The sequence below is a fragment of the Triturus cristatus genome, chromosome 5_2 (assembly GCF_964204655.1).
Source record: "Triturus cristatus chromosome 5_2, aTriCri1.1, whole genome shotgun sequence".
Taxonomy (NCBI): Eukaryota; Metazoa; Chordata; class Amphibia; order Caudata; family Salamandridae; genus Triturus; species Triturus cristatus.
The window spans coordinates 219845216-219865213 of NC_140588.1; the positions used below are offsets into that span (position 1 = coordinate 219845216).

A 19998-nucleotide genomic window follows, 5' to 3' on the forward strand; every position below is an offset into this window, starting at 1 on the left:
CTGTCCCTATGTTGTGACTGTGACTTCTGGCATTGTGTCCTGGTGTGACACACATGCCATGTACTGTAGGGGGGGTCTCGGGGGGGGGATGCCTGATGTCTCCCAGCCAGAGCATGCTGTGATGCATGTCTGCTCTCCTCACTTGCATTGTGTTTACTGTGACATTCACTGCATGTGGCATTACACATTGTGCCTGTCTAATCCTCCAGGGTATGGGGCTACTACAGTCCTCCTGTGATTCTGTGGTTACCCCAGTGTGACAGTTGACTGTGCCTACAGATGTGTTTTGTCCACTGTACCTATGCTGAGAGTGTCCACATGATGTGTTCGTCCCCTGGACATCTGTGTGTGTAAGTCCAATGTCATTTGTGTGGGTGCATATGTGTAGTGGAACACCCCAGATGCATGAGGCCTGGATATGCCCTGCACATCTCATGTGAGCAGGGAGCAGTGCTGTGTGTCTGACGTGCAGAGACAGCCCCACACCTGTGAGCCCCCCCCCCCCCGATCTAGTGGCACATGTGCAGTGAGGTTTGTATCTGCATTTGGCAATGGCAGGTGAATGTCCTGTGCCTGTGTGTGTCTGTGTACTCTGCTGAGGTGGCGTCAGTGGCCTGTGGCATGTGACTGCTTTGAGGTGCTGGCCAGACACAGGAGGTGTGTGTGCAGAGTCCTCCCAGCAGTGCCCTGAGACAGGAGGGGTGGGTACAGAGTGCTCCCAGCAGTGCCCTGAGACAGGAGGGGTGGGTACAGAGTGCTCCCAGCAGTGCCCTGAGACAGGAGGGGTGGGTGCAGAGTCCTCCCAGCAGTGCCCTGAGACAGGAGGGGTGGGTACAGAGTGCTCCCAGCAGTGCCCTGAGACAGGAGGGGTGGGTGCAGAGTCCTCCCAGCAGTGCCCTGAGACAGGAGGGGTGGGTACAGAGTGCTCCCAGCAGTGCCCTGAGACAGGAGGGGTGTGTGCCTATCACTACCAGCAGTGCCCTGAGACAGGAGGGGTGGGTGCAGAGTCCTCCCAGCAGTGCCCTGAGACAGGAGGGGTGGATGCAGAGTCCTCACAGCAGTGCCCTGAGACAGGAGGGGTGGGTGTGATGCACAGTGTGAGCCTTGATCATTGATTGTGACATTGCCATCATTCCACCTGTGTACCCACAATGGCACGTACTGCTTTTTCCCTCACCAGAGGATCATGTCCCTATGACAAAGGTGCAATGCGTTGGCTGCATGACATGCCTTGTTGTAACCAGCTAATTTGTTCTCATATGTCTCTCTGTGACATGTGGCTGGTGTATTGATGTGGTGTCACTTGTTCTTCCTCACAGGTAGGCGCCACTGCCAAGGAGCAGATCTGGCTGACCGCCGTCAGTGCCGTGAGGGGTGTGGATGGTCGGAGGCGGAGCCTGTCCCAGGTGAGGAAACGCTGGCAGGATATCCGGTGCTGGACGCGGAGGATTGCACGGGTCCTGCTGGGGGACTCACCTGAGAGCCACAAGAACCGCGGGCGCCGCCGTCTGAGCCACCTCCACAGGCGTGTGCTGCCGGTGGTCTTTCCAGACTTGGAGAGGCGCTTACAGGAGATGCAGCAGCCGGAAGGGGGTAGGTACATGTGTGTTTGTTGTGTGTCACCGGCATTTGTAAGGGCACAGTAGCATGAATTCACTGCCAGGGTTTAAAGGTGCTGTGCAGATCCAGTTTGCCCCAGTATAGCGCTGCGCTCCTGCCACCCTTCCCCTCCTTGCAATGTGTTCCCTGGTCTGTGTGTAGTCACTCCTTCACAAGGTAATGTAGGCTGGCGCTTTGTCCACGAGAACTATGCCTGTAGCATCATGTGTGGGGGTGGTGTGTAACAGGTTTTGGGACCTTGGCTGTGCCCTGTCCAGTTCACTGCATGTGGGTTCCATGTCAGTTGGCACTGATGCTGAGTCCAGACATGGGAGTTAGTCACTCAAGTGTCATGCCTTACAGCGCGCATGTCCTATGTAGTGGCCTGTGACATGATGTGCATGAGTGTGCGATACGCATAGTGCAGGGATGGTGGCGTGTGTTGCAGTCATTACCATTCAGGAGCATGGAGTTGCGTGGCCACTACTGTCCCCTGGGGCATCTTTTCCTCAGTGTTGTATGTGTCATCACAAAACGTGGACACTCTCAGTGTCTACAGCGTAGGTTGTGCTCTGTGCCATTGTCCCCTGGCACCATGTATATAGACGTGCAATTTTGTACAGGTGTCCACTGTGCAGCCTGACCTGAATGTCCTTCTTCATACTCACAGTTGCCAGTGCCTGTGTGTCTTGTTATACTCATCTGAGGATGGGCACTGGTACCTCATTATTTGTACAGGCGCACCTTGGGTGTTTGGCGTCCAATCTTGCATTTTGCCTGCCCCTGTGTTTATCACCCAGACTATGAGATGTTGGTGCCACCTGTGTCTCAACAATTTGCCTCGTGTAGGGGGTGGTTGGGGCGGGCAAAGCCTATATGTCAAATCCTGATTTCTACTTGCTGGGTCTGGGCAGTGTGTGATGTTTGTCTGGACACACACGCAAGGTGCAGTGACCCAGTCATGTTGGCCATGTTTTCAGCATTACCTATGCAGCATGTGTCTCAAGTTCATGGATATGGTCCCTGGTCATCCGTATTTTCGCCAACGCTGTGTGGTGCAGATGCAGTGCTGGATTGTCCCCAGGGCCTGGGTGCTATGTCAGACTCCGTTTCCTGTCTTTTGCTATTGTCTCATGCTCTCCATGGTATTTCAGTGGCATGGTGGCTCAACCAACTGTGTGTTTCATGCCCTACATCGGTACCTTGTTTAGTAGATGTTAGGGATCTTCCTTTTCAGGCTATGCAATGTTACCTATGTAGATTGGACTCATGTGACAGATGTGTACAGGTGTCTGATTAATTTCTGTCTCTCCACCCTGCCCACAGCATCGTCGGGGGACACAGAGGGAGACATGGACACAGACCAGGCGGAGGGACCGAGCACCAGTGCCAGCCGTGACATCGGGGCTGGCACATTGAGTGGGACAGAGGCGGAGGATAGTGCGGCCGAGGACCTGTCGACTGGCACGTCAGAATACGAAGCTGACAGGTCCGAGGAGGATGTCTCCGAGTGGGCGGAGGCTCCACCAGCAGCTGACAGCGGAACAACACCTCGCACCGCCCCCTCAGTTCCCATCAGCCGCCTCCCACTTGCTCGTGTCCCTTCCCAGCGTGCCCGGTCACCGCATGTCTCCTTCATGCCAGGCACCGCACCCCCTGCCCCTGTCTCCACTGCTGCCGCCAATGCCGAGTCTGTGGACATCCAGCGGCAGCTGCAGGTTGGTCAGGCTGCGATCCTTAATGTCCTCCATGCCCACGGCCAAACCCTCACCAACATCGAGGCATACTTGGAGGGCATTCATTCATCGCAGGCTGACCAACGCAACTTGCTGAGGTCCATAGACTCCACACTGACTGCAGCAGTGGGTCTCCTGCAGCGCGACCTCCCCCCACCTACCCCTGCCCCATCCACACTTCCCACTCCCATGCCTGTCCCACGTACACCCAGACGTCGGCATGCACCCACATCAACAGACACAGGCACCACACCAGCAGGGAAGGTCCACCGCACTCCTCCTGACACGCACACACAGGGTGAGGTAGGCACACCCACTGGGTCGGGGGGCAAACGTGTGACACGCAGCCATAGTGGGAGTCCGCATTCCACCCAGTCCACTCCCTCCAAATCCCCTCCCCTCAGCTCTCCTGGCCACATCTCCCCCAAGGACTCCTTCATGGCCGCTCTGTCCCTGAGCCCCACAGTGACACCACCACGCAAGCGGTCAAGGAAGTCCTCGGTCAGGGTGGTTGATTCTCCCCCCCTGTCTCCACCCTCCCCCGGTGGCGCTGCGACCCATCCCTCTGACCCCCCCCCCTCCTTGGGGCCTGTGGTTCCTTCGGGTGCAGGGGACTTCCTGGAGGACCTTGCAAAGGTGTGTAGTGCCATCCTGGCCTCCGCCTTTGGCCCTGCCCCACCCCCTGTGGTGGAGTCCTCCATCCCTGCACCCACAACGCCTCCCCTTTGCCCTGATGTCCCTGCGGTGCCTGGTGCTCCCCCCCCCATGATGCCCTCACCCCTGTGGAAGACGAAGGCATGTAACTGTGCAGGCAAGGTAGGGGACACGCATCCCACTGTGTCCCCCATCCAGCTGAGACTCATTGACTGCCCTATGGGCTTTGTGAATATTGAACTGCCTGCGATCCACGGACATTGTGCTCATGCTGAATAAAGCTTAATTTTTTTTCATTATAACACTACTGCTATGCTGGTATTGGTGTTGGTGGGGCTGCTACATGGTTTTGGGTGGTGTTTATGTGTTGGGTGTGTGGGATATGTAGTAGTGTGCTGCTCATTGGGGGGACCCTGGGATCTGTGTGCCATCACAAGGTGTTAGCTAACTTTCTTTGTTCATGTAAGCAGTTACTGCATGGTGCAATTGTCCCAGGGTGTATTCCTTCCTCTGTGTACCCTGATATCTTCCCTGCAGGGTGTTCCCAATGTTTAGCGCAGAGCTGTGTCTACATGAGCTGTGTGTGTGACGGAGCCCTTCTACTTTGGCCATGCATGCAGGGCCATGTCTCCACCTGCAACATTCGTGGCATCCTTGGTGATCACTGTACTTGTGTATGGAGTCTGTTGACATGAGTTCATGGGGACATGTTCCCTTGTAGGCAGTATGCATGTGTGTACTTCCAGCCTCACACACATGTGTTACACCCCTCCTGTCTCAGGGCACTGCTGGGAGGACTCCACACCCACCCCTCCTGTCTCAGGGCACTGCTGGGGGGACTCCACACCCACCCCTCCTGTCTCAGGGCACTGCTGTGAGGACTCCACACCCACCCCTCCTGTCTCAGGGCACTGATGGGAGGACTCCACACCCACCCCTCCTGTCTCAGGGCACTGCTGTGAGGACTCCACACCCACCCCTCCTGTCTCAGGGCACTGCTGGGAGTGATAGGCACACACCCCTTCTGTCTCAGGGCACTGCTGGTAGTGATAGGCACACACCCCTCCTGTCTCAGGGCACTGCTGGGAGGACTCCACACCCACCCCTCCTGTCTCAGGGCACTGCTGGGAGGACTCTGCACACACACCTCCTATTTCTGGATATGTACGCTTGGAACATACATGGTGGGGGTACGCTCCATGCATTCGAGGTGAGGGTACGAGTCGTACTTACACTGTTGGGGTGGGGGTACGCTCCATGCATACGCGGGTGAGGGTATGAGTCGTACTTACACTGGTGGGGTGGGGGTACGGTCCGTACGTCCGCGGGTGAGGGTACGAGTCGTACTTACACTGTTGGGGTGGGGGTACGCTCCATGCATACGGGGTGAGGGTACGAGTCGTACTTACACTGGTGGGAGTGGGGGTACGGTCCGTACGTCCGCGGGTGAGGGTACGAGTCGTACTTACACTGGTGTGGTGGGGGTACGGTCCGTACGTCCGCGGGTGAGGGTACGAGTCGTACTTACACTGTTGGGGTGGGGGTACGCTCCATGCATACGCGGGTGAGGGTACGAGTCGTACTTACACTGGTGGGGTGGGGGTACGCTCCATGCATACGCGGGTGGGGGTACGAGTCGTACTTACACTGGTGGGGGTGGGGGTACGGTCCGTATGTCCGCGGGTGAGGGTACGAGTCGTACTTACACTGTTGGGGTGGGGGTACGCTCCATGCATACGGGGTGAGGGTACGAGTCGTACTTACACTGGTGGGGGTGGGGGTACGGTTCATACGTCCGCGGGTGAGGGTACGAGTCGTACTTACACTGGTGTGGTGGGGGTACGGTCCGTACGTCCGCGGGTGAGGGTACGAGTCGTACTTACACTGTTGGGGTGGGGGTACGCTCCATGCATACGCGGGTGAGGGTACGAGTCGTACTTACACTGGTGGGGTGGGGGTACGCTCCATGCATACGCGGGTGGGGGTACGAGTCGTACTTACACTGGTGGGGGTGGGGGTACGGTCCGTACGTCTGCGGGTGAGGGTACGAGTCGTACTTACACTGTTGGGGTGGGGGTACGCTCCATGCATACGGGGTGAGGGTACGAGTCGTACTTACACTGGTGGGGGTGGGGGTACGGTCCGTACGTCCGCGGGTGAGGGTACGAGTCGTACTTACACTGGTGTGGTGGGGGTACGGTCCGTACGTCCGCGGGTGAGGGTACGAGTCGTACTTACACTGTTGGGGTGGGGGTACGCTCCATGCATACGCGGGTGAGGGTACGAGTCGTACTTACACTGTTGGGGTGGGGGTACGCTCCATGCATACGCGGGTGGGGGTACGAGTCGTACTTACACTGGTGGGGGTGGGGGTACGGTCCGTACGTCCACGGGTGAGGGTACGAGTCGTACTTACACTGGTGTGGTGGGGGTACGGTCCGTACGTCCGCGGGTGAGGGTATGAGTCGTACTTACACTGTTGGGGTGGGGGTACGCTCCATGCATACGCGGGTGAGGGTACGAGTCGTACTTACACTGTTGGGGTGGGGGTACGCTCCATGCATACGCGGGTGGGGGTACGAGTCGTACTTACACTTGTGGGGTGGGTGTATGCTCCATACGTACGGGGTGAGGGTACGAGTCGTACTTACACGGGTGGGGGTACGGTCCGTACGTCCGCGGGTGCGGGTACGAGTCGTACTTACACTGGTGGGGTGGGTGTACGCTCCATACGTACGCGGGTGGGGGTAGGGTCCGTACATATCTGTCCCCACGCTATGTGATGCTTGTGCGGGCCGTACCCAGGCCTTTGCCACGTGGGTACGATCCGTCCCGCCATTGTTGGGGTGACGTGGGTGTGGGCGTGGAATGTCTCGTACCCACGCTCTTCAGGCGTGGGTACGGGACGTACCGGTCTGGTTGTGTTGCCGGTTCGCGTGGTGACGGACTTCCGTTGTGGCGGTCGCTGGCTTAGCTGGACACGCCCCCACCCCCTCGTAGTGACCAGGGCATGGGTGTCAGGTATGTCCTGGGCATGTGTGGTGTGTGACTTTGGTGGGGGTTTTGTGGCCTGCCCTGGTCCTGCCACCCCACCCCACCCCACTTTCCCCCCTCCCTTAGTTATTCTGACCTTCTGCGGCGTCTGCGTCGGAACCTGTAGAGGAGGTCGACTGCTATGAGGGCCGGGATGACACGTAGGTTCGGGTCCATGTCTGTCCGTCGCGTACGGGTCCTCCTTGTTTGCGTCGTCCTGTGTGTCCGTCGCGTACTGGTCCTCCTTGATCGCGTCGTCCTGTCTGTCCGTCGCGTACTGGTACTCCTTGATCGCGTCGTCCTGTCGCGTACTGGTCCTCCTTGTTCGCGTCGTCCTGTCTGTCCGTCGCGTACTGGTGGTCCTTGTTCGCGTCGTCCTGATTTCCCGGCAGTTTTTGGCAGCCGGAAAATATTCACCGTGCGGGATGACGTCGGTGCGAATCGTAATTCCTGGGTCGTGAATGGCTGGCTGCGAGCGTCCCGACGTCAAGTCGGCGCTTTCCCGGATCGCATTTGTAGGTTTATTTTGTTCGCTCGGGCTTTTTTACGATTCGTACGGAAATGGTGTTCCCGTGCGAATCGTAATTCCTTGTTTGTAAATTTTGACGACCGGGTACGCGTCGGACGGAGAATATGCTCCGTCCGACGGTTCGTACCCGGTTTTTACAGGATCGTAATCGGCACCAAAGTGCCAAGATAATGAAGAGCTCCCATATGCTCATAGAATGTGATTATAAGAAAAAAAAAAACAGCTCTGTGCAAACCGAACCACTTAGGTCTTTACAGCGCGTTATTAGAATCACAGTTTGTATCACAGTAGGACAAAATTGGCTACTGCTGGTTTGGTTTCACTAAGAAAGTAGAAATCATAAATTTAATAAATCTGGGTCACCACTAGTGGGTGTTCGCCTTTTAAACAGGTGAATAATAGAGTAGCGACAATTCTGGATGTTAAACTTGTTGAAAGGAGTTGCGATCTACCTTCTGTATTCAGTGATAAAAAAAAACAAGCGATCGCGAACAAACATCAAAGCGGCCGTGCGGCCGCGAAAGTGAAAGTAATCACAGTCAAGCGCTGTGTGCGCGCTCGCGCACATGCACTGTAGCTCTAGGCTGGCCTGGTAGCACTTTTTGGAGCCCTCTCAATAAGTCTCGCCAGCCCAGCGCATGCGCTGGGTCAGGCGAGACCTAAAAATGAAGGGGTGACCAAGAAGTAGATGGATTGTCCACTCTTCATATTCCTGGAGAAGGAAATCAAAAGCAAAACCAGGGGATTTTAATATTTTCTGGTATTGTAAACGGGTCTAGAAAAGAGGTCTCTAAATGAAAGGCGAGCACATAGTTGATATTTTTGTGATGCATCTGTGCCTTGCCCTTAAAAAGAGATCCCATTTAGTTGCAATATTTATACTTTCTGCCAGGGCTGATGCATGTACCACATCAAATGAAATGTCACAAAGAAATCCCACCTGCCTTTCAATAGATTCTACTAATGCAGAACATCCTGATCTTTCGAAAATGATCTTGAAAATTTCTTCGGAATCAGAGTTAAGGGATTGACTAGTAAATGTTCCACAAACGACGGCTCTCATAGACAGATGCGATCAAGGAAATGCCTTCTTTAAAGCAGAATTGATCTTCTTTTTAGTTGACCTTAGTAGTATATAGGTATAGCTTTCATCAAAAAATCGTGTCCGCAAAAGTGACAGGTCTGTGTCCGCAAAAGTGACAGGTCTGTGTCCGCAAAAGTGACAGGTCTGGTCTCAAACGCGGGCCGCAAAAGTGACAGGTCTGGTCTTAAACTTGACAGGCCTAGTCTTAAACTTCTGGCCTTAAATTTGACAGGTCTAGTCTTAAATTTGACAGGTCTGGTCGCAAACGCTGGTCTTAAATTTGACAGGTCTAGTCTTAAACTTGACAGGCCTAGTCTTAAACTTGTGGCCTTAAATTTGACAGGCCTGCCAGCAAAAATGGACAGCTGCAGGGGAACAGCTGCGGGGGCAGTCCTGAGGCCACGTGACCGTGTTGTGTTGTAGAGGTGTACGCCTCTTTTAGGGGTTGTGGCTTCTTAGAATACATATAAGCATGTGGCAAGAGCCGTGTACAGCAAGCAGACGTTTGAATACGAAAAGGGACCCACAGCCAAAATGAAGAGATACAACCCGTTCGTGAAAAGCACAGGGGTGGATGGCTCCCAGACCCTTATTAATAGATATTACCGCAGCTTAACACCTCTGGTAATGGACGAGAATGCTCAACAAGAAACACCTCGGGATATGGGCTGCGATGTTACTGGTTTTGGCACCGGCCTGTGTAGGCCTATGGAAGAACTTAGGCTCAAGGATTACGGATGTCGGATGGTCCCGGTTAAGGGCGACAGCAGCGAAAGTGAGGGATCATGTAGTGACAGTGTGCTTGCTGGCCTCAGCTCAGTGGACATGGAGGACGTTGAAGAAGTTGTAGCACCTCCTAACACACCCGTCTGTGAAGACATGGACCTTCAGGAGAATACGGATGCTGAGAAGGACGGGCTGCAACAGCCCGGGACAAGCGTCGAAAATGTTGGGGCCTCGCAGGACATTAACGACTCGCAAGATTTTAGAGCCGCAGCAGAGGGCTGTGATAATGCAGAGGTTAGTAGGAAAATGTTATGAACAGGTAGTTACAAAAAATGATGTATTTTATTTCTTCAGCTAGCGTATTGTCATTCTGTCTTCTTTTGACCCCATAGAGAGCAAAACCCGCTGGATGCACATACTTCATAATGCGCTATGATAAAGAGGCTGTAGAACCCCCTAACACACCCGTCTATGAAGACATGGACCTTCAGGAGAATACGGCTGCAGAGAAGGAAGGTCTGCAACAGCCTGGGACAAGAGTCGAAGATGATGGGGCCTCGCAGGACATTAGCGACTCTCAAGATTTCAGAGCCGCCGCAGAGGGCTGTGAAAATGCAGAGGTTAGTAGGAAAATGTTATGAGCAGATAGTTACAAAAATGATGTATGTTATTTCTTCAACTAACGTATTGTCATTCTCTCGTCTTTTGAACCTAGAGAGAGACCCCCAAAAGGTCTGCTACAGAGTGGAGGCATGTGTCAGGGTGGCGACCTGCAAAAGCGAACAATGTAATTTTCAATTGTCTGTGGTGTTCAAAACAAACTGAAAGTTCCATATGTCAAAACCGTGAGGGCTGCGACAAGTGTGTATGCGGCTCTGACGCGTGTGAAAAGGAAGAGCAAGGATTGCCCGATGACATCCGACAGGCAGTTAAGGCTTTCGCCGCGTCGGTGGTACTAAATTGTGTCAAACGGGACTATTACAGCCTTTGTCAAGGTCATCAAATCAAAGATCCTCAGCAGGCGGCGCACGAATGCTTGTGTGAATCATACAGAACAAGAACAATACGTTATATTTGTACTTTGCTAGACCCTTACAAGGTATATAAACTGCTAAGGGTTGTGTATGGTTTGTACAATGAAAAGAAAGATGTCCACCCCGATATGTTGATGATCTTGATAGGGGCACTCAATGAGATCCGATACGCCTTAGACCCGACCTCAAAACTAACCGTTATGCAGGGAATGGACACTGCTTTCAATAGAAGGATGATAGAAAGACTCATAGCAAGGCGTATGTGTAATGTGTATAAAACAAATAGACTAGCAGGGTCTTTGGCCCCCCGAAGACTGTTTTAAGCAGGTTCTTATGTAACGTTACATGATAGCGTGTATTTAGAACAAACTAGTAGAATGTTAAACCCAAAAGGGTGACGCTGTGTTGTCGTACTATGCAGAATGTGAAAAGATATGAAACCAATGTCTATGATTTTGCTAATAGTCTTTATTTTTTAATAAAGTGTTCTTACACAAAACAAGCGTCATTCAGTGCATTGTGTAACGGCTGATAACATGCAGGGGGGCGTGTTAAGAAAACTTTATTACGATACTAGGGGAGTTGGTAGCTTGGGGAGCGCCGAAGCTCTATATACAAGGGCTGTGGATGAAAAGGAGTTGGTAAGCAGAGAAGCTGTGAAGACTTGGTTATCAGGCGAGGAGGCGTATTCACTCCATAAACCGGCCAGAAGACATTTTAAGAGACGCCCAACAATCGTTAATGCGCAAATAGATTATCAATGGCAAGCGGACATAATAAGTCTACAAGATATAGCAAAACATAACAACGGATCTTGTTATATATTAACCGTCATAGATGTGTTGTCCAAGTACGCCTACGCAGAGGCGCTGCGTGATAAAAGTGGGGCTAGCGTCACAGCCGCTTTTAAAGCCATCTTCGATAAGGGTCGTATTCCTCAAAAACTACAAACAAACGCCGGAAAAGAATTCTTAAACAAGGCATTTCAGAAATTATTAAAGCAACACAATGTTCAACATTTTGTAACACACACGGAGGTAAAAGCAGCTGTTGTAGAACGGTTTAACAGAACCTTAAAGTCTAAGATGTGGAGGTATTTTACGGCCCACAACACCTACAGATACGTGGATGTCCTGCCGGCTTTCTTAGCTGTATATAATGCCAGTTATCATAGGACCATCAAAAGGGCCCCCGAAGATGTGACCCCTAGTAATTCGTTAACTGTTTGGAGAAATGTGTATGGTCGTAATTTCAATACAAAGGTGAAGAAGCCTGTTTTTAAAAAAGGTGATCACGTAAGGATTTCAAAATTGAAAGGAGTCTTCACAAAGGGTTACCAGCAGACTTTTAGCGATGAAATATTTATAGTGGAAAGTGTGGAGCTTAAGGAAGGGCTGTATATTTACAGGTTAAAGGACTACGATGGGGAAACGGTGTCTGGGGTTTTTTACAAGGAAGAGTTACAAAAAGTGCCAGATGATCCGAACAGGGTGTACAGGGTTGAAAAGGTTCTGAAAAGGAAAGGTAGCGGGGCTAAGAGCCAGGCATATGTCAAATGGCGGGGATGGCCTGAGAAATTTAACAGTTGGGTGTTGGCCAGTTCCCTGAAGGGTGTGTGAGCTCAAAACAGCTGATACGATGGAGACAAAACCCTTTTATATAACCTTACCATCCAATGCCTCTAAGGGCATGTTCCCCAACAATCAGATTTCTAATTACACCGTCAAATTGGCTAAGCCTGTGGACCTGAAAGGGGACTGGGAGGTTGCCCTAACAGAAATCCAGTACCCTAGAACATGGAATACCTTTACAGCGGCCGAAACCAAGTTCCAATTCAAGCGTGAAGAGGACCCCAAGGTCCTAAACGTATCCTTCCCTCACGGCTACTACCCAAGCGTTTCAAGCGTTGTCGAAGCCATCAACAAATCCATAGCTGCCATAGAACCGCTGCCGAATATTCATCTGGTGCTAGATAACGTTAGAAGGAAGGTGTTTCTCAAATCCATAAACCGCAATACTCTGTTTAACTGCTCCGGTAAATTAAAAAGGGTTTTAGGGACAGTACAACATGTGAAAAGTCCGGTGGAACAAGATCACACGTGCCCCGATATTAACGGGGGTTTCTACACGCTCTATGTGTATGGTGATATTGTAGAGGCTCAGAGGATCGGGGATAGTTACTCGCCGCTGTTAAGATGTGTTCATGTACAGGGTGATAATAATACCATGGTCAACATCCAATTTAACAAACCTGACTACGTCGCAGTTTCTAAAAACCATTTTGACACTATTTCAATTATGATCTACGATGATCAGTCTGAGCCGGTGGCCTTTAAATACGGGAAAGTTATTGTCAAACTTCATTTAAGGCCTAGACACGACAGGGGATATTAAGCAGCAGGAATGGTGGTTATGAAAACCTACGGAGATCCGTCTATGTACAGAGACTATTACAGAAGTCAAGCCGGTTATGGAGGACCGCCATACTTTCAAGGGTCACCTGTTATGTACGGGGCTGGATTAGGAGGATTCTTTAGAAGTCTGTTTAGAAGAGCTATGCCTTTCCTGAGAAGAGGCTATGAAATTGCAAAACCACATGTTAAGGCGGCTGCCACGAACATTGCCCAGGAGGTGGTGGGGTCTGTTACATCGGCGGTTGCAGAGCGCATGAACAAGCAACCTCAAGAAGTAGCGGGTTTGATGTATAAACCACGCGCGAGTGTCAAAAGGAAACGTGGGGTTTCTAGACGCAGGGGCCCTCCGGCCCCCTATAAAAAAAGGAGGAGCTCTTCAAAACGCACTCAGAAAAGAAGAGCCCCAAGAAGGAAGAGAGCTGCCAAGAAGCGAAACGGCTCTAAAGTAAATATTTTTTAAAGCCTCGTAAACACAGCCATGGCCTTCGTACATTGTGGATCTGGAGAGTGCGCCAAATCAGAGTTAGACTTGTTTAGTCTAAAACCCACGCAGACAAGCATCGAAAACAGCTTCTTCATGGAGGTATCACCTTTAGCAGCATTGACGCCGCTGGCCCCCATAGAGTTTTTTGTGTCAGGGTCCACGGATATGTATTTGGATCTCAACAACACTTTGCTACATCTTATGTGTAAAATCGTCAAAGCCGATGGGACCGACATTGAAGACGACGCTAAAGTGGCAACGATCGCTTACCCGCTAGCTACCCTGTTTAACCAAGTGGACATCACCTTAGGTGATCGACTCATCACCCAGAACGATAACATGTACGCCTACAGAGCCTACATCGAGAGCATTCTAAATTACAGTAGCGATGCCCTTGACACACAACTTTCAGCTGGTCTGTTTCACCGGGATACATACGGACAGTTTGAAATCACAGCTCTGGATGGAGCCAATAAGGGTTTTATAAAAAGAGCAAGGCAGGCGGCAAGTAGTCGTACCTTTGACCTCCTAGGTCGCATACATTCAGACCTCTTCTTCCAAGATAAACTGCTCATCAACGGAATTGATCTTAAGCTCAAGCTCACTCGCAACAAGGACTCATTCTGCCTCATCAGCGGGGATGCGGAACACTACAAGCTGAGCATCCTGGCCGCGAGCCTGTTTGTAAAGAGAGTGAAAGTGTCACCGAGCGTCAGGTTGGCGCACGCCGAAGCTTTACAAATATCCAACGCCAAGTACGCTGTGGAAAGAGTATCTCTGAAGGTATTCAGCATCCCTGCAGGAACCCGCTTAACACAGCAGCAGAATTTATTTCTGGGCCAGCTACCCAAACTCATCATCATAGGTTTTGTGGACAATACAGCTTTTAGTGGTACCTATGCCTCAAACCCCTTCAATTTTAAACACTACAAAATCAACTACGCGGCGCTGGTCCACGAGGGCAATGTGATTCCTGCAAAACCCTACACACCCAGTTTTGCAGCCGGTCATTACATCAGGGAATATCAGGGTCTGGTTTCGATAACAGGAAAGCATGAAAGGGACTGTGGTGTAGCCGTGTCAAGAGAAGGCTATGGGAGCGGATACACGCTGTTCGCATTCGACCTGACACCGGACATGGAAGATGGCGATCACTACAACCTGGTCAAAAATGGGAATCTAAAAGCTGAAATACGTTTCGCCGACCCGCTGGTGGCTAATGTGAACATGGTCGTATTCTCGGTATTCAACAGCATCATTCAGATCAACCACGCAAGACAGATTTTGTTTGACTATCTTTAAAAACATTTGCGAAATGGATACTGTACAGATACGTGACTTCTTAAACAGACATAAATACGCTAGGAAATACTTTTTGGGTGTTTTCCCTAGCGATGGGTTACCAAGCGAAATAGGGCCAGAAAGACCGTGCACCCTAGTCTTTAACACAGACCCGCATGACCAAGAGGGGACACACTGGGCCGCCTTGTTTATAGCTAGGGACAAGGTTACAGTGTTTGACAGTACAGCAGAGTTCCCTGAACACAGACTCTATACACGGCCCATATTCAAGTTTGTGAAAAAAGCTGCAGCGGTGGTGGAGTATAACAAGCTAAGGGTGCAGGATTCCATGGCCATCACATGCGGTGAACACTGTGTTTATTTTATCAGTAAAATGTCAGAGGGTCTTTCGTTTAGAAATTTCTTAAATCTATATTCGAGGGATCTTGTTAACAATGACAGTATAGTTGTGAAATATGTAAAAGAAAACACAAGGTCGTCGGTCAGACCTGTGAAAACAGAATATGCAGCTTGTCAAAACTGTAAAGGTTTATAACAGTCGTATGCTTAATGTTGAACATGTAAAATAAAGACAATGGTGCCGATCACGATCCGGTAAAAACCGGGTACGAACCGTCGGACGGAGCATAATCTCCGCCCGACGCGTACCCGGTCGTCAATTTTTACAAACAAGGAATTACGATTCGCACGGGTACACCATTACCGTACGAATCGTAAAAAAGCCCGACCGAACAAAAAAAACCTACCAATGCGATCCGGGAAAGCGCCGACCTGACGTCGGGACGCTCGCAGCCAGCCATTCACGACCCAGGAATTACGATTCGCACCGACGTCACCCCGCACGGTGAATATTTTCCGGCAGCCAAAAACTGCCGGGAAATCAGGACGACGCGAACAAGGACCACCAGTACGCGACGGACAGACGACGACGCGAACAAGGAGGACCAGTACGCGACAGGACGACGCGAACAAGGAGGACCAGTACGCGACGGACAGACAGGACGACGCGAATAAGGAGGACCAGTACGCGACAGGACGACGCGATCAAGGAGTACCAGTACGCGACGGACAGACATGGACCCGAACCTACGAGTCATCCCTGCCCTCATAGCAGTCCACCTCCTCTACAGGTTACGACGCAGACGCCGCAGAAGGTCAGAATAACTAAGGGAGGGGGGAAAGTTGGGTGGGGTGGGGTTGGCACGCCCAGGGCAGGCCACAAAACAACCACATAAGTCACACACCACACATGGCCTGGACATACCTGACTCCCATGCCCTGGTCACCACGAGGGGGTGGGGGCGTGACCTGATAAGCCAGCGACCGCCACTACGGAAGTCCGTCACCACGCGAACCGGCAACACAACCAGACAGGTACGTCCCGTACCCACGCCTGAAGAGCGTGGGTACGAGTCGTACCACGCCCACACACACGTCACCCCAACAATGGCGGGACGGATCGTACCCACGTGGCAAAGGCCTGGGTACGGCCCGCACAAGCATCACATAGCGTGGGGACGGATATGTACGGACCCTACCCCCACCCCGTATGCATGGAGCGTACTCCCACCCCAACAGTGTAAGTACGACCCGTAGCCCCACCCGCGGACTCACGGACCGTACCCCCACAACCAACAGTGTAAGTACGACCCGTACCCCCACCCGTGTATGCAAGGAGCGTACCCCCACCCCAACAGTGTAAGTACGACCCGTACCCCCACCCGCGGACTCACGGACCGTACCCCCACCCCAACAGTGTAAGTACGACCCGTACCCCCACCCGCGTATGCAAGGAGCGTACCCCCCACCCCAACAGTGTAAGTACGACCCGTACCCCCACCCGCGTACTCACGGACCGTACCCCCACCACACCAGTGTAACTAGACTCGTACCCTCACCTCGAATGCATAGAGCGCACCCCCCACCCCAACAGTGTAAGTACGACCTGTACCCCCACCCGCGGACTCACTGGCCGTACCCCCACCCCAACAGTGTAAGTACGACCCGTACCCCCACCCGCGGACTCACGGACCGTACCCCCACCCCAACAGTGTAGGTACGACCCGTACCCCCACCCGCGTATGCATGGAGCGTACCCCCACCCCAACAGTGTAAGTACGACCCGTAGCCCCACCCGCGTATGCATGGAGCGTACCCCCCATGCCACCAGTGTAAGTACGACCCGTACCCCCACCCGCGGACTCACGGACCGTACCCCCACCCCAACAGTGTAAGTACGACCCGTACCCCCACCCGCGTATGCAAGGAGCGTACCCCCCACCCCAACAGTGTAAGTACGACCAGTACCCCCACCCGCGTAAGCAAGGAGCGTACCCCCACCCCAACAGTGTAAGTACGACCCGTACCCCCACCCGCGGACTCACGGACCGTACCCCCACCCCAACAGTGTAGGTACGACCCGTACCCCCACCCGCGTATGCATGGAGCGTACCCCCCACCCCAACAGTGTAAGTACGACCCGTACCCCCACCCGCGTACTCACGGACCGTACCCCCACCACACCAGTGTAACTAGACTCGTACCCTCACCTCGAATGCATGGAGCGCACCCCCACCGTGTATGTTCCAAGCGTACATATCCAGAAATAGGAGGTGTGTGTGCAGAGTCCTCCCAGCAGTGCCCAGAGACAGGAGGGGTGGGTGCAGAGTCCTCCCAGCAGTGCCCAGACACAGGAGGGGTGGGTGCAGAGTCCTCCCAGCAGTGCCCAGAGTCAGGAGGTGTGTGTGCAGAGTCCTCCCAGTAGTGCCCAGAGACAGGAGGGGTGGGTGTGGAGTCCTCCCAGCAGTGCCCAGGCACAGGAGGGGTGTGTGCAGAGTCCTCCCAGCAGTGCCCAGAGTCAGGAGGTGTGTGTGCAGAGTCCTCCCAGCAGTGCCCAGAGACAGGAGGGATGGGTGTGGAGTCCTCCCAGCAGTGCCCAGAGACAGGAGGGGTGGGTGTGGAGTCCTCCCAGCAGTGCCCAGAGACAGGAGGGGTGGGTGCAGAGTCCTCCCAGCAGTGCCCAGAGTCAGGAGGTGTGTGTGCAGAGTCCTCCCAGCAGTGCCCAGAGACAGGAGGGATGGGTGTGGAGTCCTCCCAGCAGTGCCCAGAGACAGGAGGGGTGGGTGTGGAGTCCTCCCAGCAGTGCCCAGAGACAGGAGGGGTGTGTGCAGAGTCCTCCCAGCAGTGCCCTGAGACAGGAGGGGTGGGTGCAGAGTCCTCCCAGCAGTGCCCAGAGACAGGAGGGGTGGGTGTGGAGTCCTCCCAGCAGTGCCCAGAGTCAGGAGGGGTGGGTGTGGAGTCCTCCCAGCAGTGCCCTGAGACAGGAGGGGTGGGTGCAGAGTCCTCCCAGCAGTGCCCAGGCACAGGAGGGGTGTGTGCAGAGTCCTCCCAGCAGTGCCCAGAGACAGGAGGGGTGGGTGCAGAGTCCTCCCAGCAGTGCCCAGAGTCAGGAGGTGTGTGTGCAGAGTCCTCCCAGCAGTGCCCAGAGACAGGAGGGATGGGTGTGGAGTCCTCCCAGCAGTGCCCAGAGACAGGAGGGGTGGGTGTGGAGTCCTCCCAGCAGTGCCCAGGCACAGGAGGGGTGTGTGCAGAGTCCTCCCAGCAGTGCCCAGAGACAGGAGGGATGGGTGTGGAGTCCTCCCAGCAGTGCCCTGAGACAGGAGGGGTGGGTGCAGAGCCCTCCCAGCAGTGCCCAGAGTCAGGAGGGATGGGTGTGGAGCCCTCCCAGCAGTGCCCAGAGACAGGAGGGGTGGGTGTGGAGTCCTCCCAGCAGTGCCCTGAGACAGGAGGGGTGGGTGCAGAGTCCTCCCAGCAGTGCCCTGAGACAGGAGGGGTGGGTGCAGAGTCCTCCCAGCAGTGCCCAGAGACAGGAGGGGTGGGTGTGGAGTCCTCCCAGCAGTGCCCAGAGTCAGGAGGGGTGGGTGTGGAGTCCTCCCAGCAGTGCCCTGAGACAGGAGGGGTGGGTGCAGAGTCCTCCCAGCAGTGCCCAGGCACAGGAGGGGTGTGTGCAGGGTCCTCCCAGCAGTGCCCAGAGACAGGAGGGGTGGGTGCAGAGTCCTCCCAGCAGTGCCCAGAGTCAGGAGGTGTGTGTGCAGAGTCCTCCCAGCAGTGCCCAGAGACAGGAGGGATGGGTGTGGAGTCCTCCCAGCAGTGCCCAGAGACAGGAGGGGTGGGTGTGGAGTCCTCCCAGCAGTGCCCAGGCACAGGAGGGGTGTGTGCAGAGTCCTCCCAGCAGTGCCCAGAGACAGGAGGGATGGGTGTGGAGTCCTCCCAGCAGTGCCCTGAGACAGGAGGGGTGGGTGCAGAGTCCTCCCAGCAGTGCCCAGAGTCAGGAGGGGTGGGTGTGGAGTCCTCCCAGCAGTGCCCAGAGACAGGAGGGGTGGGTGTGGAGTCCTCCCAGCAGTGCCCTGAGACAGGAGGGGTGGGTGCAGAGTCCTCCCAGCAGTGCCCAGTCAGGAGGGGTGGGTGTGGAGTCCTCCCAGCAGTGCCCAGAGACAGGAGGGGTGGGTGTGGAGTCCTCCCAGCAGTGCCCAGGCACAGGAGGGGTGTGTGCAGAGTCCTCCCAGCAGTGCCCAGAGTCAGGAGGGGTGGGTGTGGAGTCCTCCCAGCAGTGCCCTGAGACAGGAGGGGTGGGTGCAGAGTCCTCCCAGCAGTGCCCAGAGTCAGGAGGGGTGGGTGTGGAGTCCTCCCAGCAGTGCCCTGAGACAGGAGGGGTGTAACACATGTGTGTGATGCCGGAATTACCCACATGCATACTGCCTACAAGGGAACATGTCCCCATGAAGTCATGTCAACAGACTCCACACACAAGTACAGTGATCACCCAGGATGCCACGATTGTTGCAGGTGGAGACATGGCCATGCATGCATGGCCAAAGTAGAAGGGCTCCGTCACACACACAGCTCATGTAGACACTGCTCTGCGCTAAACATTGTGAACACCCTGCAGGGAAGAAATCTGGGTACACAGAGGAAGGAATACACCCTGGGACAATTGCACCATGCAGTAACTGCTTACATGAACAAAGAAAGTTAGCCAACACCTTGTGATGGCACACAGATCCCAGGGTCCCCCCAATGAGCAGCACACTACTACATATCCCACACACCCAAACCCTTAAACACCACCCAAAACCATGTAGCAGCCCCACCAACACCAATACCAGCATAGCAGTAGTGTGATAATGAAAACAAAATTAAGCTTTATTCAGCATGAGCACAATGTCCGTGGATCGCAGGCAGTTCAATATTCACAAAGCCCATAGGGCAGTCAATGATTCGCAGCTGGATGGGGGACACAGTGGGATGCGTGTCCCCTACCTTGCCTGCACAGTCAAATGGCATCGTCTTCCATACTGGTGAGGGCATCAGGGGGGGGGGAGCACCAGGCACCGCAGGGACATC

At 53.8% G+C, this 19998-nt stretch overlaps 1 protein-coding gene across 1 annotated transcript; it reads left to right on the forward strand.

The window, feature by feature from the left end:
• The first annotated feature begins 9298 nt into the window (after positions 1 to 9298).
• On the forward strand, positions 9299 to 10775 carry LOC146822821 (uncharacterized). Its single transcript, XM_085606307.1, has 2 exons — positions 9299 to 9655; positions 10077 to 10775. Exons 1-2 carry the CDS (start codon positions 9299 to 9301, stop codon positions 10716 to 10718), a joined length of 999 nt encoding a protein of 332 aa, XP_085462433.1. The 3' UTR covers positions 10719 to 10775.
• The last annotated feature ends 9223 nt before the right edge of the window (positions 10776 to 19998 follow it).